This window comes from Amblyomma mixtum, chromosome 10, assembly GCF_055824585.1.
Source record: "Amblyomma mixtum isolate Tamu chromosome 10, ASM5582458v1, whole genome shotgun sequence".
Classification (NCBI taxonomy): Eukaryota; Metazoa; Arthropoda; class Arachnida; order Ixodida; family Ixodidae; genus Amblyomma; species Amblyomma mixtum.
The window spans coordinates 55879103-55903945 of record NC_143021.1 but is presented as its reverse complement, the minus strand read 5'-3'; the positions used below and the strand labels follow the sequence as shown (position 1 = coordinate 55903945).

Below are 24843 nucleotides of genomic sequence, written 5' to 3'. Positions count from 1 at the left end.
CGTCCATGGATGGCCCCCACAAGGTCGCAGTCATCATCATCATCGGCAATTTTTTTCTTCGCCGCAACCTCCTGCTATCCACATCGGTATCAGTATCGCCAGCTCCAGAAAAATCAATTAACAATAGACGATATGCAAAATTGCTTGGCGGTCTGGCAACACCGCGCCCACAACTTCCGGTTTCCATCTTGGTTCGGTCAAGCTCGTCGAGCTGGTGCATAGTTTGCAATGCGTACTTTCTTCTTGCGAGTGGAATTTCAACAGGCAAGCTTCAGCTGCTGCGTTGTTTTCACAGCTGATCTTCGACCAAATGTAGGTGCTTTCAATAAGCACCAGCTTACTCCTACCACGTCCTCAGCTTCGCTTGAAGTCTGGCGCTGATGATCGCAATAATCGGCACTCAAAAGTGGGTTGGAAAGTCGAACCGTGACCGTGTGCTGTTGTCGTTTTAATGCTCACATTAAAGCACCATTTCAAGCATCACGCATTATCATGGCTATTTTATTCCCAGGTGGACGCGAATTCATCTGGTAGGGTAGCGAGCGGTTATTTTGCGCTGAGTGCGCACGTGTGTTGACAAACTTCTGTGACAGTGAGAACTTTCGTTCGCGCCGACGCCAGGAGCTTCGGGCATTGCAGTATAATCACACAAGACCCTCGACCAGCTGCGTAATTCGATTCCTTTACTGTAATGTGCAATGCGCATCTGCGGTTTTCAACGTCACCGTTTCAGAGCCTGGCGTCGGTTGATTTTGGCCACAATTCGTTGAAACCGCGTCCTACTTAAGACGCCTGAAGCATTTTCAGAACACTGTTGCACGTACTTGCTAGCTTAGAAATGCGTCCCTCCTTCATAATAAAGTAGCTATAATATTCTTTTTTTTTTTTACATTTTCGTCGCCGTAGATATCGAATGTATAGGAATCCTCAAGAAATAAAGCATTCGCACCTCAGTCTTTATACGTAGGGTGTATTGTTTCACAAAGACGCCTTAACACGCATAACATATGCGGGAGTGATCGCACGACATTATAAGAAAACAATGCGTGCGATCTTACAAGAACCGTTCGGTTCAGAGAGTTTGCTCACCCTTCTAAAACTAATTGAACACGGGAAAAACTTAACTGAACACGTAGCAAACTAAGTAGTAATCGGCGTATGGTTCTTTGAGTGAACTTATTTCACCACGACACGAGCGATTGGCTCGCTCAAAAAAATTACCTTCTCTATTACGTTGTTCAAATATGCGTCTACATACATTCACGCCCGACCGGAGAGTTGATAAATGCACGAAATCGGCTTATAATTTTGATCAGAGACAACAACGGCTGTGGTCCCTATTTTAATTTAAACGCAAATCACCTCGAAAGCTTTGTCAAAAATCAGCGCAGAAACCAAAAGCTGCGCACTGATCCGCGTGCTGACACATGATACCTCGCATGCCATTTTGTGTTACTGAAACGTTGGGACGGAGTAAAAAAATAGAAAAGCGAAAAGCTGGAACGCACCTAGTTCTGGCACGCATCATAGTGTCTTTTCACAGTGGACAGGGTAGCGCAACACTGCATCGGCATTTTACTTTTCAAACGAAGCGCAGCCGTTTTAACCCAACGCTGGGCAGCAGTTTCGTTTTCTGTACCGAACCAACATGGAGGACTTAGTTCCCGGAGCGCCGAGAGATGGCGCTGTGCATTTCGCATATCGACGGGGAAGTATAGGCTAGGTGGCGCAAGCTGTCGCCCGATACAAAAGGTAAAGCCATTACCATCCATCCATCCTTTTGTTGTTTTTGTGGCGTGCTCGCCGCAGTCGCTGTAGTTGTGGCTTTCGTGTGCTGCCGCTGAGCGTTGCAGTTTTAGCACGATGGGCGAGCACCTTAATAGCTACACGGCTGGGAGTTAGCTCTCGAACACGGCAAGCGTGCGGCAGGTAGGAAATTCGACGTGGCCGAGGAGTGCGTCCAACGATGGTGCAACCAAAAAGATGCACTGAGAAACACAAGCTGCAAAAAGTGCACTTTCCAAGGCAAGACGTGCGAGTTTCCCGAACTGGAAGAAGAGCTGCTCCTCTATGTGATGGAAGTGTGGAACAATGGCTACGCGTTGACAGCGGACATGCTGCGCGGCTTCTTTGGGGATGAGCGTGCACCAGAGCACTGCACCTCCCCAGAGTTGAACTACTCCGCGAATGACAACTGAATGCAGAATAAGTGCCACTCATTCCCTGATTGGTGTGTTTTTACGCAATTTTTTTTTTCGTACATCGCGTGTATGGGCCGCACCCTGAAAATTAGGCCTCGAATATGGAAAAAAAAAGTGCGCCCTTCCACGCGTTTATACGGTACATGTCCGTTTTTGTGATAAAAAAAAAAAGAGTTTTTCTTTAAAGAGCACTGCTTGCTTAGAATCTTTCAAAACTGCTTAAGTACAGGAAGAGTCAACAAGGACATTTTCTGCACAGAGGGTGGAAAATATGGTTGTGCAAATATTTAAAGGAGCAGGCACACCAAATTTCTGGATGCATAACTTTTTTTTCTTTGGAGTGATGCGCTGGACAATGATATACATGAGTCACGTGGAATTCACCTACAGCAGCTGAATAATATATCACAATTTTTTTTCTCATTTCATTTCGGTTTCAAAAGCCGAACAGTGGCTGTGATGTACAAGACATGTTCAGATCATGTGATCATCTTGTACGTCCCAGCAGTTGTTTGGCTGTCAAAACCAAAAGCAAAGCAGCGCGAGAGAAAAAAAATTCAATTATAAATTGGTTTATGTGGGTTTAACGTTGTAAAGTGACTGAGGCTATGAGGGATGCCGTAGTGAAGGGGCTCTGGAAATTTCGACCACCTGGGTTTCTTTAACGTGCACTGACGTTGCACAGTACATGGGCCTCTAGAATTTCGCCTCCATCGCAATTCATCCGTCGCGGGCAGGATCGAACCCACATCTTTCGGGTGAGCAGCTGAGCGCCGTAACCACTGAGCCACCGCAACGGCTCAACTATAAATTATTTACTGCTTGTTGGCACAGTCCACATGGCTTCCTGTGCTTTCAAATGCACTGCGCATCATTCTAAAGAAAGAAAATACACTAAAATTTGCTGTCTCTCCTCCCTTAAATTTTCAAATATGATAATGAAGGAAAAATGCATCCCAATATCAGACTGAATGTCGAATATCTGTTGAGTAGTAAAGAAATTTCAGAAAAAAAAAATAATTGGCAAATGTTGACATCTTTTTTTCCCATACAGAGCATGGTTCTTGCAATTTGTAATAAAGAAAACTAGACCAACACAGTATACCATAAAGAAAAGGTGATCAATTGGACCTATGCGGGGGAAATGCGACAGTATTTTTCTTTCACTTGCTGAACAATTTTGAGTTCTGGTTCCTTTCTTGTTCCACTTCCAGTAGTAATGGCTTCTTTTATTAATTCCTGCAGAGTCATCCTCAGTCTGGCTTCCTCTCTCTTCCCTACAAGTGGAGAGGGGGATTTCCCTCTCTCCCTCTACCTGCCACTGTTGGCCCAGATGCCAGGCAGTGTTCACCTTCCCGACCCTCCTCATGCTATATCGCATTCCAGCAAACAAACAAACAAACAAACAAACAAACAAACGACATGCACACAAATGTATACTTCTTGACTGGACTGCACAACAGTGTGCAACCTGCAGTGCGGTCATGCAAAATGAGGAACAAAATGAAATCCATAAACTAAGATGACTGGCAGCTAGCCAAAAATAACATGACTGGTATTAAGGGGGAAAGAGGGTCTTGAAAAGAAAATCTTATTAATCTAGTCATAGTTATGGAATTTTCAGGGCACATGTATTTTTGTGCGCTGACTGCTGATTGCTTCACAATTCCTTCACCACTTATGCAATTTTTATGCAAGTATTTTGCGAAGAGTTTTGAAGAAAATTTGCTCCAGGAAACTCACTGAAATGTATGATTCTCTTGATACCAAGGAATGCAATAATGGTAAAATTATCATCTTGGCTATCATACACCTTGAGTTTATAGGGTAATGATAATGCCACTTCAGAAACAGGAATACACACTTTTCTTCTCATTTCTGAAGCAACAACTTCTAAACTCTATAGCTCAAGTTCTATGATAGGCAGGAAGACAATTTTACCCTTATTGCATTCCTCCGTGTCAAGAGAGCCCAATGGCTCACATTTCAGCAAGTTTCCCGCAAGAAATTTTTTTCAAAGCTCTTCACAAAATACATGCATAAAAATTACATATAAGTGCTTAAGGAATTGTTTTACATGAAATGAAATGACATGTTTAGAATTGGCACACAAAAATACATATTCCCTGAAGATTTCTTAACTGTGACTTCATTAATCAGAATTTTTTTTTTTTCAACACCAGGCTCCCACCTTAAGATCTCATTAATATGGATTTCAAGGGACTGGAAGAAATGCCCAAATTATCCAAAGGTCAAGTTACAACATGCCTTCTCCGCACCGCTTGAGAAAAAGTACGCAAAAATGCAGTGAAGCCTCGTGAAGAGGCTCCATTGCACAAACAGCGAAAAGCCCATGAGGAGAGGGCAGTTTCATCCCACCAGAAAAAACTACGCACACTCACTATTTTTGATGCCAAAGAAACTTGCCTCACTGTGCAAGATTGGGAAAAGCAACAGCAACAGAACACATGTGGATGCACAACTTGTCATCAGAAGCCGTACGTGCCATGCATTGAAGGTGTTGTATACCGTTATCATGCGGGGGCCATTACATCGGCCAGATGCCTCAGTCAGCGATTGATGGAACACGCATGTGACGTCAAGAACGGGAAACAGAAATCACTTGTTGACCACATTCGTTTATGTGAATCTAAAACGTGCAAACCATTTTTTTTTAAAAACTGCTCTGCTTACAAAAAGTAGGGACACAACCACGCGATTAATAATTGAAGCCGAAAGGATAAATTCCTCGGGAGAGACGTGTAAGCACTCCCTCTATCTTTTTATGTGATATAAAGAACTCTCGTTTCTCAGGCAGCATTACTGTTAACACAAGTGATGACGTGTTTTTGGTGTATAAATATGTTGTAATAAGGGAGTAATTACTCATTGACGTCCACCCGAGCGCAGCCATACGGCTACAAAGGAAAGCTATACAGCTTTCTCAGAAACTTCGTAGTTAAAGAAAAACCAGGACGAATATTTCTTTAACTACGAGGTTTCTGAGAAAGCTGTACAGTTTTCCTTTGTGGCCGTATGGCTGCGCTCGGGTGGACGTCAATGAGTAATTACTCCCTTATTACAAATCTACTCCACCTTGGGGGATTCCCCTAAACATTTGGTCAATAAATATGCTGCATGTGTGAAATAAAATTTGTTGGAAGTTAGCGCTCGTGTTGTTCGTGTCTTCTTGTGTCCTGTCCTACCCTGCGCTATATTCTCTCGCTATCATCATGCACCAACCAGCCCACAAAGCTACCCTTTGGACTCACTCGGACTCGGCCGCGAGCAGCATCTCAACGGTGCGTCCCGCGCTGTTCTGCAGCAGGGTCAGCTGGAACAGGTGGTGGCAGCAGTCGGGCAGGCGGGGGGGCAGGGCGGGCGGCTCGGGGCACGCCTGCACCATGTTGCGGGGGCAGTGGTCGAGCACCACGTAGTAATCGTCCCCCTTGCGGCGTGTCACCAGCAGCAGGTCGGTGAAGAGGAACAGGTGCAGCGAGTGGCGGGCACAGCGCACCAGGCGGCCCCAGGTCCGCCGGCGGCTGTCCAGCGACACCCGCACCAGGGGCCCCCGCTTGACCAGCCAGCGGCTGGAGGAGATGAGGGGCACGGCCCGGCACTCGCGGAACTCAAGCGCCCGCGACAGGTGCAGCATCTCCTCCATGCGGGCCATCTTGCGGGCACCCTCATTGCAGTTGGCCACCACCTGCACCCCTCCAGCTGTGTCAGTGTGGCCAAGTAAAACTCTAGTTTGGACGAGTGGGTTCATGTTGAAAGGAGAAAAAATGGTAATGGCGCAAGAAACGAGGACGCGGAAGGCACACAAAAGACAGCAATGGCGCAAACTTGCCACTGCGGTTTATTGCACCGAGCCTGCGTTTTTGTACCACAATGGTCAATCGGCAATTCATGCAAACACTGGCAACACAGTATCACAGATCACTAAAGAATCTATAACCCTAAACGGAGCTTGGGATGCCAACTTCTTTTCTTTTCTGGCCAGCAGAAACAAAGCACTGGGCCATGACAGGTCTACACTGACAAATTATGAAACGCGTGGCCACAAAAGAAAACAAGTTGGCATCCCAAACTTTGTTTAGGGTAGATTCTGTAGTGATCAGCGATACTGTGCTGCCAGTGTTTGCATGAATTGCCGATTGATATGTACGACGTTGATGCATTTGTTGATACAGCTTGATTGTGGTACAAAAAGGCAGGCTTGGTGCAATAAAGCCCATTTGCAAGTTGGCGTCATTGCTGTCTTTTGTGTGCCTTCTGTGTCCTCGTTTCTTGCGCCATTACCAGTTTTTTTTTCTTTTTTACTATGGGGGCACCTTCTTACTGGCATGCTGCCGAAATAATACTCTGCACACCAGTGGGCGCCAACGAATGTCTGTGACAGCGCTTGCTACACGCAGGTTGTACAGTCGCAAGTAAAAAACATTAGCACACATGACGGAACACCGGAGCACCAGAATGACAATGTGTGGCGCTACGGGCAGCGAAGAGGCTCATAACGAGAGTGCAGGGCCGTTTCCATTCTACAGTATTAGGGTTGTTCAGCGGACTGCCACGGACCAGCAATATTACCGGTTAAAAGCAGTGCTATCATCTATTGTTACCGCGATTTCCTTTTGACAAACCATCAGACATAAAAAAAAAGTGATAAAAAAAAGCCATCTTTGCTCATGACAGCCGAGCCAAAATAAATGCTGCATGCGCAGTCACGTAGGGTCGGCACTTCAACGTTCGGGCGGTGCACGCTTGATAAAGCTTTCTTCCTCCTGTCCCCCCCCCCCCCCCCATACTGCAAACATGGAAACGGCCCGATAGGCAGGTCTGCGAGCCGCAGCGCCGCATGGTGACATATCCCAGTTCTGATCGCCAGTGACCTGCACTAATATTTTTTGCTCGCGACTGTACAAGGTTACATCAGTCTTCACAGTGCAAGTGACACAGAACACAAAGGCGAGGACACTGTGGTTACAGTGAAAAAGACGCAGAGATGGTTAGCAGAGACAACAATGCAACACAGTCCATTCCTAGAGCATTCCAATACCAACTGCACTACAAGCACTATTCAGGATGCAGGCCTGTAGAAGACAACCACTTCATGGTCAATCGCACAGAATTACAGCTGACACAACCATCACGGAGCATCTTGCTCGCTTCTAGCCCTGCCACCAGACCAGATTATCAGAATTGCCAACACTTGGCGAACAGGCATTCAAGAATTATTTAACCAGAATGCAAGAAAGCAGAAGAGCAAGGTTTTGGTCGGTTGCACATCCAACGGCAGCAGGCCACGGATGCACAACGCTACAGCCAACGACATCGACATGTCGTGTACCACCCCGACGACAAATTGTGGGTACGGACCCCAGTACGTCGCCCAGGACTGTCGGAGAAGCTCCTGAACCGCTACTTTGGACCGTACACAGTGCTGCGCCGTATCACGGATGTGACGTATGAAGTCCTCTCCGATGGCACTCCGCCGAGTTCGCGCCGTCGACCTCAGCCTGAAGTCGTGCACGTACTGCGCATGAAGCCTTACTTTACGCAGTAACAGGCGTCGCCTCTTCCGCCATCGCCTCTTCTGCCATTTGCGTCATCGACATCGAAAGGAAGAAACAGCGTGAAGAAACACAGACACACGAAGAAACGACACTCACACCAGCGCTCGTGTGTGTGTCATTTCTTCGTGTGTCCGTGTTTCTTCGCTGTTTCTTCCTTTTAAAAGCAACAAAGCAACTTAGAATTAAAGCCTCCCTGGCTGTGGAGTCAAGACTCGACCCAGTGTTGATGATGGAGCCCATTAGCTTGATTGCATCAGTTTCTGGTGGCCACAGTGTTTGCCTATCCAACAAGTCATTACTTTAGTGCCCTAGCTATAGGCCATCGACACAATGTCTATGAAATGTCTAGAAACGTCTAACCATTAATGATGGTTAATCGTAGTTAAGCATGGCCTGCACATTTCATGATACTAGTTAATGTATGGTTAGTGATAGTTAATATGACCTTAACTAGTACACTGATTAGTGTTAGTTAAGGTGCAGGCGCAGGCACAGTCCCACATGCCACTTCTTAACTACTACTAATTACGAATTAGTCATTAAGTACAATGATATAATCATGAAATCCCTTTATATCATGTTCCGATGTCTTTCGATTGCACCCGATTGAGTATCAATTAGCTGTTGACTGGCATATACCCATAAAGGCATGCATCCGAAACGGACACATTTGCTAACACGTCTTGGTCACGACAGTATGAGGCATTAAAGGCTTTTGCCTTAAAATATAGCACAACTCAAGGTGAGGACAGCAGAGAGAGACAGAACACACGAGTGCTAACTTTCAGCAATTCATTTCCAAGATTATAGAGATGGAGGTGATAGATAAGGTGAGAGGTGACACCCGTATGTCAAGGACGTCAATGCCCCCGCTGTCCTAAGGGGCTGCAATATGAACTTGTGACCGCACCAAAATTTGCACTGTGCAGATGCTCAGCAGCTTGCAAATTCTTTAAAAACTGGTGCTCGGCTTGAGTTTTAGTCCGCTCCAGTGGCCCACCTGGTTGAGTGCTCCGAGGGCGTCCCTGGCGGCAGTGCTGTTGTTGTGGGGCAGGTGCCGCAGCACGGCGTCCACCAGCAGGGGCAGCCGGGTGACCCGCTGCATGGGCAGCAGCAGGAACGAGTGCAGCCGCAGGCCCTGGCACTGGGGGGCAGCCTCGAGCTCCCGCAGCCGCGTCGCCACGTCGGGCCGCGACACGCTCAACTCCTGCAGCAGCTTCTCCTGGTGGCCCTGGTGGGAGCAGTAGCGCACGTAGGCCGCACCATGCCGCGACACATGCTCGCGCAGCAGGTCGCACACCCGCTGCTCGCTCAGCAGGGGCACCTCCTCGTCCCAGGCACCCCCCTCGAGGCGCTCCAGGAGACCCTGGCTGGCCTCCTGCAGCGGGGGGAGGCCCCCGAACAGAGCGTCCCACTCGCGAGGCACCAGCACCCCACGCAGCCCCGGGGCAAAGTGGTCGCACAGGAGGCGCAGGCTGCGCTGGTACGACGCCTCGGAGGTGAGCACCTCGTAGAGGGCTTCCTGGTGCCGCTGCTCAGCATCCGTCAGCCGCTCCAGCACACCGCTCTCTCGGACCTGCACGAGGGCAACCACCTCATTCACACCCCGAGACTTAACCCTTGAATAACACCATCTGCCAGGCTAGTTGGTTGTGATCTATACAGTCGAACCTCGATGTAACGAACCTCAATGTAACGAAATTCGCGATGTAACGCATTTTTTTCATTTCCCAATCACTTCCCCATTGAAAACCATGTATTTTTTTTCGCGATTTAACGAAGTAATTTTGCTCCGCACTTTCGATGTAACGAAGTCCTTGCGCATCGCATGCATGTGCCAGGAGCTACCTTGACAATCGAATGAGAGCTAAAAGTTTAGCCGAGACGAAACGCAGTTTGTATTTGCCCTTTTACGCGCCAATTTTGCCGGCAGTGTGGGAATCTGCGAGGACGTACCGCCGCGCCATCTGTCGTGCGCATACAAAGCCCGCGGCATGGAAGTTTCAAGACGCGCCGCGCCGTGACGCCACTGGCGAGCTGTAGACTCTGAACGTGAAAGCGCAAACCGGAATTTTCTTGCAGCGTCCGTTCGTTTTTTTCTTTTTTTTTGCGTGCGATGTCCTCGTAGACAACAACAAAAAAAAGTCTTCAGTGTTGACAAACTCGTGGAGCTAGTGTGGTCGTACCTTTAAAACGGGTGAGCGGCGGAAAAAAAAAAAAAACGTGCCCTGGCAGAGGAGGCGAAGGGGGTAGAGGGGAGGCGTGGCGTGGGAGGCGCGCGCGGTGCATTCTGGGTGGGCGGCTTCGGCACGCTCTCGGCGTGGCCCGCGCGAAATGCAGCCGGCTGCATTCCGCGCCGGGCGCCGTCAGAGCGCGCCGGTAGCCGCCGAACACGCTGGCGATCGGGCGCCGCTGTTTCGCGGACGTCGCCGTGCCGCGCGCGCTCGCGCTACGTCGGAGTATAACCGCGCCGCGAGCACAATCCCACCGCGCCGGCGTGAGCAATGCGAACATTTCTTTATTTTTCTCTGATGCGTCCCTGGCTGCAAATGTTCAATGCTGATGATGACGATCCCAGTAGCGACATCTTGTGGCGGCTTTCAGTACTAGGCGCTGCGCTCGTTCTTTTGCTATGCGCACACGGAGAAAAATGATGCCGTCGCGGTGTTTGCTATCACTCATTATGCTCCTGATGTAGAAAAAAACATCCGGTGCCCTTGTTGGCGATACTATTACTCGATTTTCTTGCGTATTTCCTCAATAAGTGATTTACAAGTTCCCATCAACAAGCAGTGTTCCTGAACCAGTTATACTTTATTTTGACAGCTGAAACATGCGAACCTCGACGTAACGAAATTCGCGATGTAACGAAATTTTCGGCTGCAAGTAGGACTTCGTTATATCGAGGTTCAACTGTATGTATCAGCAGCGCGAACAAAAACCAGGAAGCAGGAGAAAATAGTACAGAGTGTTGAACTTCCAACTTTTTTGTTGGAAGTTGTTGGAAGTTTTGTTGGAAAAAAAAGTTGGAAGTTCAGCACTCTGTACTACCTTCTTCTCCTCCTTCCTGGTTTGTGTTCACGCTGCTGACACATATGGACTTAACCCTGGGGGCTGTAAGTTGGGTCACAAAGCTGGGACAACAGATACAGTGCAGTTCCTCGCACCACTAGTCCCCAGAAAATAGCCCATGCATCAGCCCTTGAAAATCAATGCAAATTAATACATTCACACCAATTATTGCAGCTACCACAGCAAAACTGCCTGCCTGTGTGGGGACTTTGCTCCGTGTCTTACCCTTTGGTTGGCTTCCCCACGATGCACCATTCCTAGCTTGGTTAGTTACCTTAACTAACAAGAGAGGACGCTGGCGTTGCAGGAGTGCCATGGATGGCGTGATTGCTGCACGCGCACATGGGGGGGAGGACACATGCCCTTTCTGGCTCGGGAGTTTGGCACGTACGAACGTGTCGACTCTGCTCTTCACCAGTGGGCGTGAGGCCTCATAGTGGGAACATTCTCCCACAGCTCGTCCAGTCCGGCCTTGGAGTTCCCCCCCCCCCTGCCCTAGCGTGGGCGAACGTTCGCTCATAACCGTGCTGGTGAGTCGGACGTCCTCGATTCCTCAGCGTATTTCGTTGCTGGCTGGCGTTGTTGTTGTTGTAGCAATAAATGCCTTGTTTGTGTCAGCCAGAGTGTCGCTCCTTTGTTCCCTCAGAGCAAGGGCCGCCACGGTAAGCATGCGCTCAGTAGTGTATGCGACCACGGGGTGGGGTCCAGCGGTTCTGAACTGGGTCAGCCACGATTAATCGAGGGAAAACGTATTTATCTCCCCAATTAAAACCCCATACCTGTGAAAAATCGCTCTTGTTTCTCATTGGCTGCTGTGTGCCACTGAGTGCCTGCACTAAAGAAGCTTGCATTCCCACCGAGTTCCCACATAGCTCAGGTTAACTTCGCCTTACGGCTGTCACCGTTAACATTACTTATTCCCTGCTTACCTGCTGATGCTGTGACAGTCAGCTTGAAGTCTGTGCTCCATATCCCATTGTTTTACTTCTCTTGCATACTACAGGCTGGCATTTACAGGGCAATTAGTGCCCCTTAATTGCACGCAGCTCAGCTTTTGTCACAGAGGAACGCAAGGTTGGAGTGGCGATGCAGACGGGTTTCAAATGCATCCACACAGGCACACTTTCATCACCTCCGCATCAGACACATGCAATGGTGTCAGCTTAGCTTCGTTTTTGTGCTACTAATTTCTTGTCAAAGGTACACATGCTCCCTTAAAAATATGGATGTAGCATTCGTGCAGTTTTCTCTCCAAGCCGCTGTGGTGGCTGAGTGGTTGTGGTGCTCGGCTGCTCAGGTTTGATCGCGCAGTCCCTGCTGCAGCAGCCACATTTTCACGGAGGCAAAATGCTGGCGTATGTGCTGTGTGATGTCAGAGCATGTTAAAGAGTCCCAGGTGGTCAAAATTGCCTGGAGCCCTCCAATGTGGTGCCCCTCATAGCCTGAGTCGCACACAAAACCAAAAAAGAAAACCAAAACCAGTTATCTTTCCGGCTGTTATTAGGAGAATGATTCTGAAACTTCCCACTCATATTTGATCCTTGCCTTCCCCAAGATGGTCACATGGTACAAAATTGTGTGTTGCAAGCGCGCAAAAACTGCAAAATACCTTCCCTGGGTTGCCTTGAGAGGTGGCTTATGCTCCTGCATTCACAAGTTTACACACCTGCCTGCATGGCTAATGTACAGTAGTAGTGCAAAACTATTTCAAAAAACAGAGAAGCCGACCAGTAAAATGAAAATTGAAATTGACGTTTCGATGCCCAGAATGGGGGCCCTGTTCACAATGGTTTGTGAACAAGGCCCCCATTCTGGGCGCCGAAATTTTCAATTTTCATTTTAGTAGTCAGCGTCTCTGTTTTGAAGCGAAAAGCTTCACTAGGCTCGTCAACACCGCGCTTCGCGTGAGCCACATTTTGCCGCAGCTGCACATGTGCGAAACCGAGCGACGTCATGCGGAGCGCAGGTGGCCGCTGCTGCCGCCGCCGCGCACTGACTCCGTCGTCTGAGCGTCGCCGCTTCTCCTCGCCATCATTTTACCCTTCGCCGCGTGGTCGCTGCCGCCGTCCCAAGAGAAGAAGGTTCTTTAGCAAGGCGTTGCGAGAACAAGTGAGCAGCGGCGGCGGCCATAGAAGAGGCGGCCATCCTCGCCACCGTTTGACCTTTTGCCGCAGCCGTGTGCAGTGCACATTTTAAAGCAGGGGTATATAAGGCGCACTTGCCCATAGAACAGGCGCAGACACTCGCCATGGAAGGAGAAGAAGCAACAGTCGGATGGTGCAGAAACACCGATCCAGAAGTGGCAGCTTGGGAGTTGGCTAAAAAGCAGCGAGAGCTTTTCGCGTATCCAGGCTTAACCTTAGCTAAGCCACAGCCAATTTTTTTTAAATGTATCCCCCCAGACAGATGGGATTCCGTCACACTCTCGACTTCAGTGCAAAACTATGTGGTTGAGCTGCCCGCTCATATACTAATGCTCACTATACAGCTCACACCAGTTAGTCTCCAGAGCTACGACACCTCTGTGGTACCATTGTCAGCCAGAAGGAATAAAGTGCCTGGCAGCCACGTTTCAGGAGTGCAGTTGCCAAACTAATCTTTCTTTTTTAGTTCAGTGCAGATTGCCACTGACAAAAAATTGTGCCAAAGAAAAAAATGAAAATACTGACCTCATCTGAACTCCTAATAGCTCATGATCTTAATGGCTACTGCAGGTTGTTGGACACTCTGCCATATGTGTGCAAATGAATCACTCTTAAACCTCCACAAGTGCTGTGCCATCATCGAACGAAGGTGACTGCTTTCATGAGCCCAGCGCTGGATGGGTGCAAAAGATGGGCAGATCTTAAAGCAAGCATGCTGCACGCATGCTGACAAAAAACAGCGCCCCCTGAGAACAGAGTGAGTGAGGTGCATGGGAAGCGTTGAGAATACATGCAAAATCAGACAGGAAAACCAAGAGCAAGAAAGAAACCTGATGGCAAAAAGCACAGCACCACTTTTCTTCTGGTGACAAAGGCATAGGTGACACGGTGAGACAACAGCAGCGGCGGTCCTAGGGGGGGGGGGGGGGGGGGGGGGGTCGCAGTGCGCAGTGAACGCTCATGTGCACTTATTTTCGAACAGAGCCTGGACATTTGCGCGCGAGCGACGTGAACTTGATTACCTTTTGTATTTTATAAATAGTGCACAAACCTCTCCCCCGTCCTTTCTTGCTATCGCTCCTCTATATATGCTCTATATACTCCTCTCTCTATATACACCTAACTGTCCTCCCTTTCCATTTCACCTCCGCCGGCTGCAGGTCGGGTGCTTAAGATATAAGATAGCAATTGCCGCCGCCGGCAACATTCTTTTCCTTCACATAACTCATGCTTTGAATGTTAATGGTTACGGGAGGAATATTCATTTCGATACCAGCAGAAAACAGGTCACCAGCTGAGATATGCCGCCACGGCATGTCCAGGAAGGTCAAAGCGCTTGCTCGGGCATTTCACCATTTTTCGAGTCCCGCCGAGTCCAAAAAATCAGTCGGCGACTGTATACTCTGCAATGACTGTGGGTGCGCTGTTGTCTGTGCCAAAACCAGCTGATGCCTCCAGAATGCGGAAGAGAAAGGACCATGCTCTGTTGGGGCAACACCACAACAGTGGCGGGGCACTGACAGGACAAGTGGCTGTCTAAGATGAATGCATTACCAACACGCCCAAATTTCAGTTTTACTCACTGTGTCAACCAGCCTTCTCTTGCAGAGCAGAATTAGACAGCTGAAGACAGTCACAGCAGCCCCAATGTTTCAAAGCAAAGGAATGAACCTCAGTTTAGCAAGAAGCCTTACAGTTTTGTAGAAACTTATCTCAAAAGAGGTCGAAAATGTCCGTTTTGCATTATGGGTTGAAGTGGATGACATGGATAAATGTCAGGCGTTGACTGAAGTTAGTTCGGTATTTACTCGCATAATGATCACACTTTTTTTTCAAAAAACTGACGCAAGTTTAGGGGTGCGATCATTACGCGGGGTAAATTATTTACAAAAAATCGCATCAAAATAGGCAGTGTGTATAGTGCTGCGTGATGGCGCTTTTATGCGGCCTTCGATCTCATCCGATAGCACGGCAACAGCGTCACAACAGCAACATCCCGAGGCGCTCAAGCTACACATTTTACCGCCGTTACGCCGGAAAATGTCCGGTCCCTGCCGCATTGATGTACTTAGGTGACACATTCGCAACGCTCGGAGCACTGGATTCTGCGCGCTTACTGCAATGGTGCTGCTCACGAGCGCGGCGGACGACGGCGCTCTGTACTCCCTAGTCGTCGCTAGGCCTAACTTGTTTCGTATCGAAGTCACAGTGGACGGCGCTTTTGAATTGACCAACGCTATAATGAATGTTCTACTTATGGTGCTGCCTTACTCACAACCTCATTGTTTCATGTAAAAGAAATATATACGATCGATTTCAGCGACGCCTTCGCAGCGGAGCTGGCCAAGCAGATCAGGTCACTTGCGCTGCAATGGCAGCAGCTGCTGCACAGCTTCAAACGTAAAACTAGCTTGTATCGCAGTTATTGCTCCTACCAGCAACTCAGTACAGGCCCGCGATCCTCAAGGATGATTCATTTTTGACGTTCCCGTATCCCAGGGCTTATTATTTACGAGAACAATAAAGTTTAGCCGGATCACCGCGTCACTTCGTTCGTTGCACCACAACCCAGAATGGTGGCGAGACTTGCGACAAACGGCGAACCATGATTCGAGATAACCGCAGTTAAGTTTGGTATCTGCGGTTCAGCATAAACACATTTAGACTGCCCGTGTGACCGCAGGTCAACCAACAGGCGGCTGCCGCTGCAATGCTGACAGAGCAAGATGGTCATCTGCACGTGCCATCTGTCAGACAGATAAGCAAGTACGATCATCGTCGGCTAGACTCGGCATCGTCGGCAAACTGCCGCGGCAAGTTCGGGGTGCAATTATTACGCGGGGAATAAAAAAACTGAATTATGCCAACAAAATTTGGAGGTGCGATCACTATGCGAGTGCGATCATTATGAGAGTAAATACGGTATGTGAATTCTGTTCCTTGCCGTTTAATGTGTTTTAATGTTGTGCAAATGCATTCATGTGCTCAATGTTTCACATATAGTACCTCTAGTACTATACATGAGTACTATAGTCTTAGTACTATAGTCATGTATAGTAGTACTAAAGTACTACAGCAGACAATAGTACTTTAGTACCATAGTACTAAGTACTACAGTACTTCAGTAGACTATAGTACTTTAGTTGATATTAGACTATACTATAGTCATGTATAGTACCGCTGGCAGAGCGCGCTCAAGAAATGAACCACACAATTGACTAGGAAGATGCCACAATCTTAGATACCATGAAACCCACATCGTCACGACTGCTTTTAGAATTTTTTTATATACAGACCATGGGTCATGTCATTAAAAGGACGAAGGGTAATCTCCCGGATAACTATGCCCACTCACTGCGCTGTCAAGTGCACATATAAGAAGTGGCCCATTCCGTCCATCATTCATTGTGAATAAGGGACCCGTAGGGGTCCCGAAACATGTTTTAAAAAACCACATTTGGCGAGTGTATGTTTTATTTTACTACCTTTTTTCTTTCAACTGTGTACTATCTCGATGCTTGCTGATGTATTTCTCACGGCTAGCAGTGTAGTAGTAGATGGATAGACGAGTGAGTGCCCCCACCTGTGGCAGGTCCCGCCAGAGGGTGCGCAGTCCACTGGGCTCCTCCTCCTCTGCCGAGGAGCCCCACTGACAGGAGCGCTGCACCACCGCGCGCTGGTAGAACTGGTACAGGGGCTCCTCCTCCAGCAGCCGCTGCTCGCCCTCACTGCAACACAGGCACTGCACTGCACTCTGCAGCAGGTTCCTCCCTCCCTCCCTCTCTCCCAAGAGATTCGAAAGAGAAAAATAAAAGAGGGAGCCAAGAGTTTTGCCAGGATTTGAGTCAGAACACATACCGGTACTCACCTATGGGCCAGGAACATGGAGGCTAACAAAGTGGGTTCAGCTTAAGTTAAGGACAACGCAGCAAGATATGGAAAGAAAAACAATAGGTGTAACGTTAAGAGATCGTAAGCGGGCGGTGTGGGTGAGAGAACACACGCGGGTTAATGACATCCTAGTTGAAATCAAGAGGAAGAAGTGGGCTTGGGCAGGGCATGTAACGTGAAGGCAAGACAACCGCTGCTCCTTAAGGGTAACAGAGTGGATCCAAGAGAAGGCAAGTGTAGCAGGGGGCGGCAGAAAGTTAGGTGGGCAGATGAGATTAAGCAGTTTGCGGGGATACAGTGGCCGCAGCTGGCACAGGACAGGGTTAATGGGAGAGACATGGGAGAAGCTTTTGCCCTGCAGCGGGTGTTGTCAGGCTGATGATGATATAGAAGTTGGCTCGTATCGATAGGGCGACATTTTCTGATCACAAAGAGAGCACTCTCACTGAAAACAGCTTGTATAAGCTGGAAGAAAGAACAAGAAACGAAATACACAAGTCGCCATCGATGGCCGATTTCTCACGTCAAATGCTAGCACTAACGCTGATTTTTGCCAAAGATCGCAGAGGCTATGCTATGCCGCCATTACTTCAAAATGGTGGTAGCCCATCTCCTTCGGTAAGGACGTGAGGAGTTGAACTGACTGGGGGGGAAGATTTTAGAAGGTCAAATCAATTTTCACTGACAACAACAATTTCATGTCAATTTAAGGTAAAAGAAAAGGAGACAAGAGCTAAAAAAAAAAAAAATTCTTTCCCCTGGAATCCACTATTGTCCAAACAGACCTGCGGGTCCTCTATGGCACATGTCCCCACATGAGAATCGACCATAAAACCTGGTTCCTTGCATCCCATGACTATCCACTGGCCTCTCTGCACTACAGTCCACTGTGGGAGAAAGGCTCCTCCACTGAGGGCTGTGCACCAGGTCAGCTTCAGACACCGACACCTTGCACACATTAGTTTCCAAGCCCTAATTACTCTCAGCCACCCGTTCCCTGCGTACACCTTCCCTTGGAAACCACTCTGTTGCCTTAAGGCACCATCAGTTACCTGTTACAAACGTCATACACCCTACTCAAATATACTTCACCCTCTTAATTTCAGCTTGGTTCCAGCCTGCTCCACTTTCCTCGCTTCAATGCTGAGCCCTTTCATTAGCCTCCAAGTTCCTGCCCTCTAGGCTAGAGGTGACCAGATACAAACATCAAGAAAGCTACCAGACTCGAAGCTCAAGAAAGCCCTAAAAATGGCAATGTCAAACAGTCTGCGGGGCCAAATGCTGCATTTCCTCTACAAGCCAACAGTATGTGCACTGATACTACAGGGTAACTGCCACAGCGTCAAAAAGGATCAATGGCCACCACTTGGGGGGGGGGGGGGAGGAGGGGGGGAGGAGGGGGGGGGCACAAATGCAATCCCCCTGGAAAGCTACTGACTGATTCTCAATGGGTAATCATGAGAGGGGATAAGTAGGGAACTTGTACAGAAAACATCCTCTCGCATGCTTGGACTAGCTCTGAAAAGCGAGCAAATACACAGAAACCTAGGCATGCACAGAAAGAAACCTGAGGTGCAATCAACAGAACCGTTCAAGATACGAAATCTCTGCTTTAAAAAGGTTCACAGATGTATCGCTGACGCCACTTTTTCCTCTTTTTCTTATGTAGTACGCCTCCAAAACCTCCGGTACCTTATTATCACCACCTTCTATCACTATTACTCTATTACTATCATTATCGACGACGTGACCTACACTGATGCTGTAAGCAGTGTTTTAAAGATGTTTAAAGAGAACGGAAGGGGATTAGTTTTCCCGGTGAGATGCCCTTGCAGGGATTTTTACAGTTTTTAGACCTGAAGCTTACTTTTGGAGAAGAACATGTATGCTGGCAGTAAGCCCCTCGAGCTAGAAAGGAGCTGCTACCGTATGCATCCTGTCATTCTAAGACAGTTAAACGCGCTATTGCTAATCTTTGTCTCGAATCTGCACTCGTCAAGTCGTGTCAGCATGGTATGCAAGGGAGCTTTGATACGCAAGTGGATCGATTGGTGGGGGCCGGGTTCCCAAGCTCAGTGATCACAGGTGTTGCTGAAGCCTTCCTACTTTAAGTCAAGGGCGCCATGTTTAAGCGGCCATCAGAGCGAAGGAAGCAAGATGGGAAACAGGAAGTTGTTCCGTTTGTGCACAGGTTTGCCCACAACGTAAAAAAAGGTGGCAAACAGACATGGCGTGCCTGTCGTCTTTTCAGCTCCACGAAAGCTTGCACAGATCTGTGCACGCGTAGCGATCGATGGGAAGAGGAACGGATGCAGTAAAAAACATGGGAAGCACTTTGTGAAGCGCTGCACCGGTGTAGTCTATTAGATGCCACTGACCTGCGGGAAAGCCTATGTGGGCCAAACAGGCAGGTGCATCAATGACCGTGCAGCGAAGCACAAGCACTCGCTCAAAGTAGGAGGTGCGCATCCACCCAAACAGTGCGCAAAGTGCAAGGTGTGTCACCGAACGGCAGAACATACGGCGGGGGAAAATTGTGAGTACTGTAAAAAGTGTGAACCACGACTTGATGGGATAAAGATTCTGGGCAGGAGCGGTGATAGTAAGGCACGGGAGGTTTTGGAGGTGTACCACATAAGAAGAAGAGGAAAAAGTTGTGTCAGCGATACATCTTTGAACCTTTTTAAAGCTGAGATTTCATATCTTGAACGGTTCTGTTGATTACAAATGAGGTTTCTTTCTGCGCATGCCTAGGTTTCTGTATATTTGCTCGCTTTTCAGAGATTAAAGTCAGATGAAGTGAGCGCTTGTCCTACGTCGTTCTTCACCTGTGTGTGTGTTTTTCGGCGCTACTGTTTTTTCCTTTCTCGAGTACAATGAACCATCTAGCCCAAATAGAAGTTCTTCTAAACCCCAGGTGGTGTAAATTAATCCGGAGCCCTCCACTATGGCATTCCCCGTAGCCATGAGATTTTAGAACCCACATTTTACCACTCACCAGCCCCCGCCTAGACTCATCCAATCACTGTGACATGGTAAGCTTCCTGTCGATATCCATTACCAACAACTGGCAACTGAAGTTGCAACTGGCAACAAGCTGTGTTGCATGCTCGTAATCTCATCCGTTTCACCACTGTGATGGGACAATAAACAACCGTCTGGTCAATGCTGCCATGATATTACTAAGAATTGGAGAGCTGAACATTCTTCCACTGACTGAATAAGCATCTCCCAAACATGCTCTGCCTTTGCCACTACCGTATGAAACCTGCTGACTTGTTGCACAATGGTCTGGGAGACATGTACCAAGAACCAGCCTTCCCGCCGTGTGGTTGGTACCAATGCTCACCACCCCCATGGCTTGCTGACTGACCACATTCAGCCCATTAGAGGCCAAAGGCACATAGTTAGAGCAAAGTATTAACACGTGTAACCCAGGTCTTTTGGTGCATCCCACTCCTGCTTTGGCCATATTCTGTCCTACAGTACCCGATAAATTAATGAATAAATAAATTAATAAAATTAGAAGCTCATAGAACAAGCCCCCCTCTCAGAAACTACACCTAAAAACAGTGAGGCACTGGATATAGTGAGGGAACGCATTTACCTAGGGGAAACAGAGAGCACAGACCTGAACCATGCGAGGGAAATGACTACAAGAATAAGAAAATGGGGTGGAGCGCGTATGGCAGGTTCTCTCAGATCATGGATGGCAGTTTACCAATATCCCTCAGGAGAAAAGCATACTGCAGCTGTATCTTACCGGTACTCACCTATGGGGCAGAAATGTGGAGGCTAACAAAGAGGGTTCAAATTAAATTGCAGACAATGCAGAGAGCTATGGAAAGGAAAATAGCAGGGCATTTTTGGGATACAGGAAGACAGAAGAGTGGGCTGGGGAACAGATGTGTGTGATATCCAGTCTGAAAACAAGAAGTGGAAACGGTCACTAACAAGGCATGCAATGTGAAAAACTGATAAGAGAAGGAAAACGGGACTGTCTAGAGAGAGTCAGCTGGTGCAGGACGGGGTTCATCATCATCATCACCATTAGCCTGACTACGCCCACTGCAGGGCCTCTCCCATGTCTCTCCTATTAACCCTGTCCTTTGCCAGTTGCAGCCACCCTATCCCCGCAAACTTCTCAATCTCATCCGCCCACCTAACTTTCTCCCGCCCCCAGCTGCGCTTGCCTTCTCTTGGAATCCAGTCCGTTACCCTTAAGGACCAGCGGTTATCCGGCCTTTACGTTTTATGCCCGGCCCAAGCCTATTTCTTCCTCTTGATTTCAACTAGGATGTCATTAACCCGCCTTTGTTCTCTCTCTTAATGTTACACCTATCATTTTCCTTTCCCCAGCTCGCTGCGTAGTCCTTAACTTAAGCTGAGTGGGTTTAATGGGAGGGATATATGGGAGAGGCCTCTGTCCTAAAGTGGACACAGCAGCCGGGGTGGGGAGGATGCACAAAGAATTCCTCGGGCACTCTGCCGGGTCAAAACTGCTCATGGCATCACCGCCTTTGTCTCTTCCTGCAACCACCCCATACCCTCACTGCTGCTTTCAGACTTCCTCCATGCTTGCTCACTCTCCATCTTATAGCGTAGGGGTGTGCTAAATATAGTTGGCCCTTCTGTGATATAGTTAACGTACCCATATGCTAAGATGTACGACCAACTAGCCCCCTTTAACGGGGAACGAGGGTCTTAAAACTGACCTTTTTATTTATGGCTCGAAACTCATGAAATTTTGCACACAGATGTGTTTTTCTCTTCTGATTCCAAAAATGTAGTCATAATTGAGCTGGTGGTCTTAGACCAAAAGTTATCTTGAATTCCAGAGTGTAATTTGGTAATTTCTTACGCAGTTTTAATGAACTTTATCACTGCATTTTGTTGCTTTTAACTGCATGAACTGATAGCCAGCAAATTCCCAGACCCAATGACATTCTTACTTTTTTGTTTAGGCCACGTATAAATAGCAATTTACAATTAGCAGTTGCAGTGCCAAATACTGCGACCTCTTACTCTCGACAAAGTATGTCAGGATGACATGCCTTTGGAGAAAAACGAAGAATGTCATTGGCTATGGGAACTCTCTGGCTGTCAATTCACGTAAGTAAAAGCCACAAAATGCAGTGAGAAAGTTCATTAAAGCTGCGTAAGAAATTACCTAACTACATTCTAGACTTTGTAAGATTTAAGACCACCAGCTCAATTATGACTACATATTTTGAATCAGAAGAGACAAACGCATCTGTGTGCAAAACGTCATGAGATTCTAGCTATAAATAAAAAAGTTATTTTTAAGACCCTCGTCCCCCCTTCAGAGCTCTGCTCTCCACATTACACTGTCCTCTACAGCCTCACCATCTTCTGCACAATACCCTCTGTGTTTAGCCCATAAGAAAAATGAAATAAGAAGCACTTTTCCAGCTCACACCATGGCACAGAACTGAAATCAAAACTGTGGCATAACAGTGGGACATCTCCCACTGCTCCCGGTTTGCAGCTTGTGAGCGTACACGGGCGCCCTGCACTCCTGTTGTGCACTGCGGTGTGAACAGCTGTGAATCGAGTGGATGCCTCTGTCTTCATTAACTGCTCACTGGCACCTACTGTTTGGGGGACACCCTTCCACCTCAGTTTGGGAATTAGGTGAATACAGAGAGTATAAATATTTTCAGAGGAATTTTGAAGCCATCCGTTCCTTTTTAATGCAAAAAAACCCCCGGCTCCTCCATCACAAAACTCCCTGATTGGTCGAGAGAGTTCACATGACCTTGCAACGTCCTCACGCCCTGCCCACTGTAGCAGTTAAATGATTGGCTGTGAGAAGGCAGAGCAACCTGGGACTCACAAGCCCACCAGTGGCTATGTTTGCGACAGCCACACGCAGTGGGGCACACCCTTAACTCCTGCACCACTGCACAAGTATTGGTGCAAAGACTCCCTGCGGTTTATTATTATTATTATTTAACCATACTGCAGGCCAATGCTTTGGCCCTAGCAGGTCTGAAAGTCTGAGAACCTCCAAAAATTGGAGGTTTGTCCACCTTACAAAATGGATTACAGTGCAACCCACTTGTAACAAGATTGAAATAAAAAAAATGAAAATCCAATCATTATATAACCGATTATCGTTACACGTGGACCGGCAAAAAAAAAAGCAAAAAGAACGCATAGAAATATTCCCCCTAGCATGAAGACCCCTATGCATGTAGGTATTGCCCCATGCCTACAGCACACAGTGTTTTGGTGCTCCGCCAAGTTTGCCCAGCCATCCACCTCCACCCCCTCCCTTTAACAGGTAAACACACCACAATGTCATCAGTGCACAGCACCTTGGCGTGCTGGCAGGGTGTACGCTGCCAACAGAGCGGAAAAAAAAGATATGTCGCCTTAATTACACTTAGTGTCATTTTTACCCACTTCACAAACGCACAAATGGGCGGAAACTACGTTTGTGCAAAACGGCGTTGCTCCGCGATGGCCAAGCAAGCTTCTCCCTCCAGCGATTGTGACCACGATAGCGCTTCGTTTCCAAGTCCCCAGGCAACACTCCCTCACGGACTTGGCACGCTCGTCCGTTTGCGCAGTTTTTACGTCGTTCACTTCGAAGTATTTTATTTTTTCTCAAACTTTCTGGCAAGTATTGATGGCAAATATTTTATGGGTGATCAGAATCCTAACGCTGTATCCGTTATTTCGCCGATGATTGTATCGTTATATACGGCTTATTTTGACATAGGGCCAATACGTGATAAATCTTAAGAATTTGATCGTTATAAGCGATGCATGGTTATATCTGGTATCGTTAAGTGGAATACACTGTATTTTATTTTCCATCAAACCTCCAGACAAATTTTGGTGGTAGACACTTTCTGTGCCGCCAGAATGCTATCGTTGTATCCATAATTTCCCAATAATTTTATCACAATATATGGTATATTTTTACATAGGGGCAATGGAAGAATTGATTAATCTAGTGAATTTGATTGTTATAAGCGATATATCACTATATTTAGTAAAACACGTTGCGGGGCTAGTTGGTTATGCATTTTTTTTCGTTCAAATTTAAGCAGCGCTACCTTTTAGGACGAATGCACAGAGGTCATGACAGGACTGGCGCTGACTCCAACTATGTTTATTGAACACGTTTTTCGTAGAACATACAAGAAAAGACGACCGTGAGCGCATGCGCACCTGCGCATGCGCTCACGGTTTGTCATGTTTGTCATCTTGGCCTTTTCTTTTTGTGGTCTGTCGCAGGTGCGCATGCGCTCACGGTCGTCTTTTCTTGTATGTTCTACGAAAAACGTGTTCAATAAACATAGTTGGAGTCAGCGCCCGTCCTGTCATGTCCTCTGTGTATTCGTCCTAAAAGTTAGAACTGCTTAAATTTGAACGAAAGAAAATATCACTTATATCTGGCATCGTTATAAGTGGATTACATTGTAATGTGGATTAGTGGGTCAAATAAGTATAACCCCACATGTGAGTCTAATAGAAGGAACTCGAACATTCTAGAAGGCATACAAGGGGCATACTCATGCATACAAGGGGAGACGAAACCGGTTCCAACTGGAGTTGTGGCAGGAAAATCGGAAGAGCAATATTAGACACTCACTGTAGACACCACAGCAGGCAACCTAGATGCTGCTTCACTTTCTTCTTTAAAGGCGCAGTGAAGCGGAATCTGAACTCGTCTTTTTTGCCATGGGAACTCACTCTGCACGTTCCGAGCATTCTTAGAAACTTCGACTTATTGCCCTGTGTGGCCGATTTCCCTAATTAAATCGGATTAACATCTGGCTCCTACCTTTCTTTTTAATTCTCCCCGTACGGTGGGCGGAGCTGACCAACGCATGGAGTGCCTTTCAGCGAGCTCCGAGGAGGCTTGCCACTCTGCCATCGGCGGAGTAATACTCAGTAATCCATAGCAGCAAATAGCCCGCGCGT

At 47.7% G+C, this 24843-nt stretch overlaps 1 protein-coding gene across 4 annotated transcripts in view; it reads right to left on the bottom strand.

The window, feature by feature from the left end:
* The window catches only part of Exn (Ephexin), a 118469-nt gene that overhangs the window by 8575 nt on the left and 85051 nt on the right, over positions 1-24843 (bottom strand). For all 4 annotated transcript variants that reach the window (XM_089564150.1, XM_089564148.1, XM_089564151.1 and 1 more), the window contains 3 exons: positions 16577-16721; positions 8778-9353; positions 5474-5907 (listed from right to left, as the gene is read on the bottom strand). In XM_089564150.1, the coding sequence (XP_089420276.1) occupies positions 5474-5907; positions 8778-9353; positions 16577-16721 (1155 nt within the window). The remainder of the gene's footprint in view (positions 1-5473; positions 5908-8777; positions 9354-16576; positions 16722-24843) is intronic.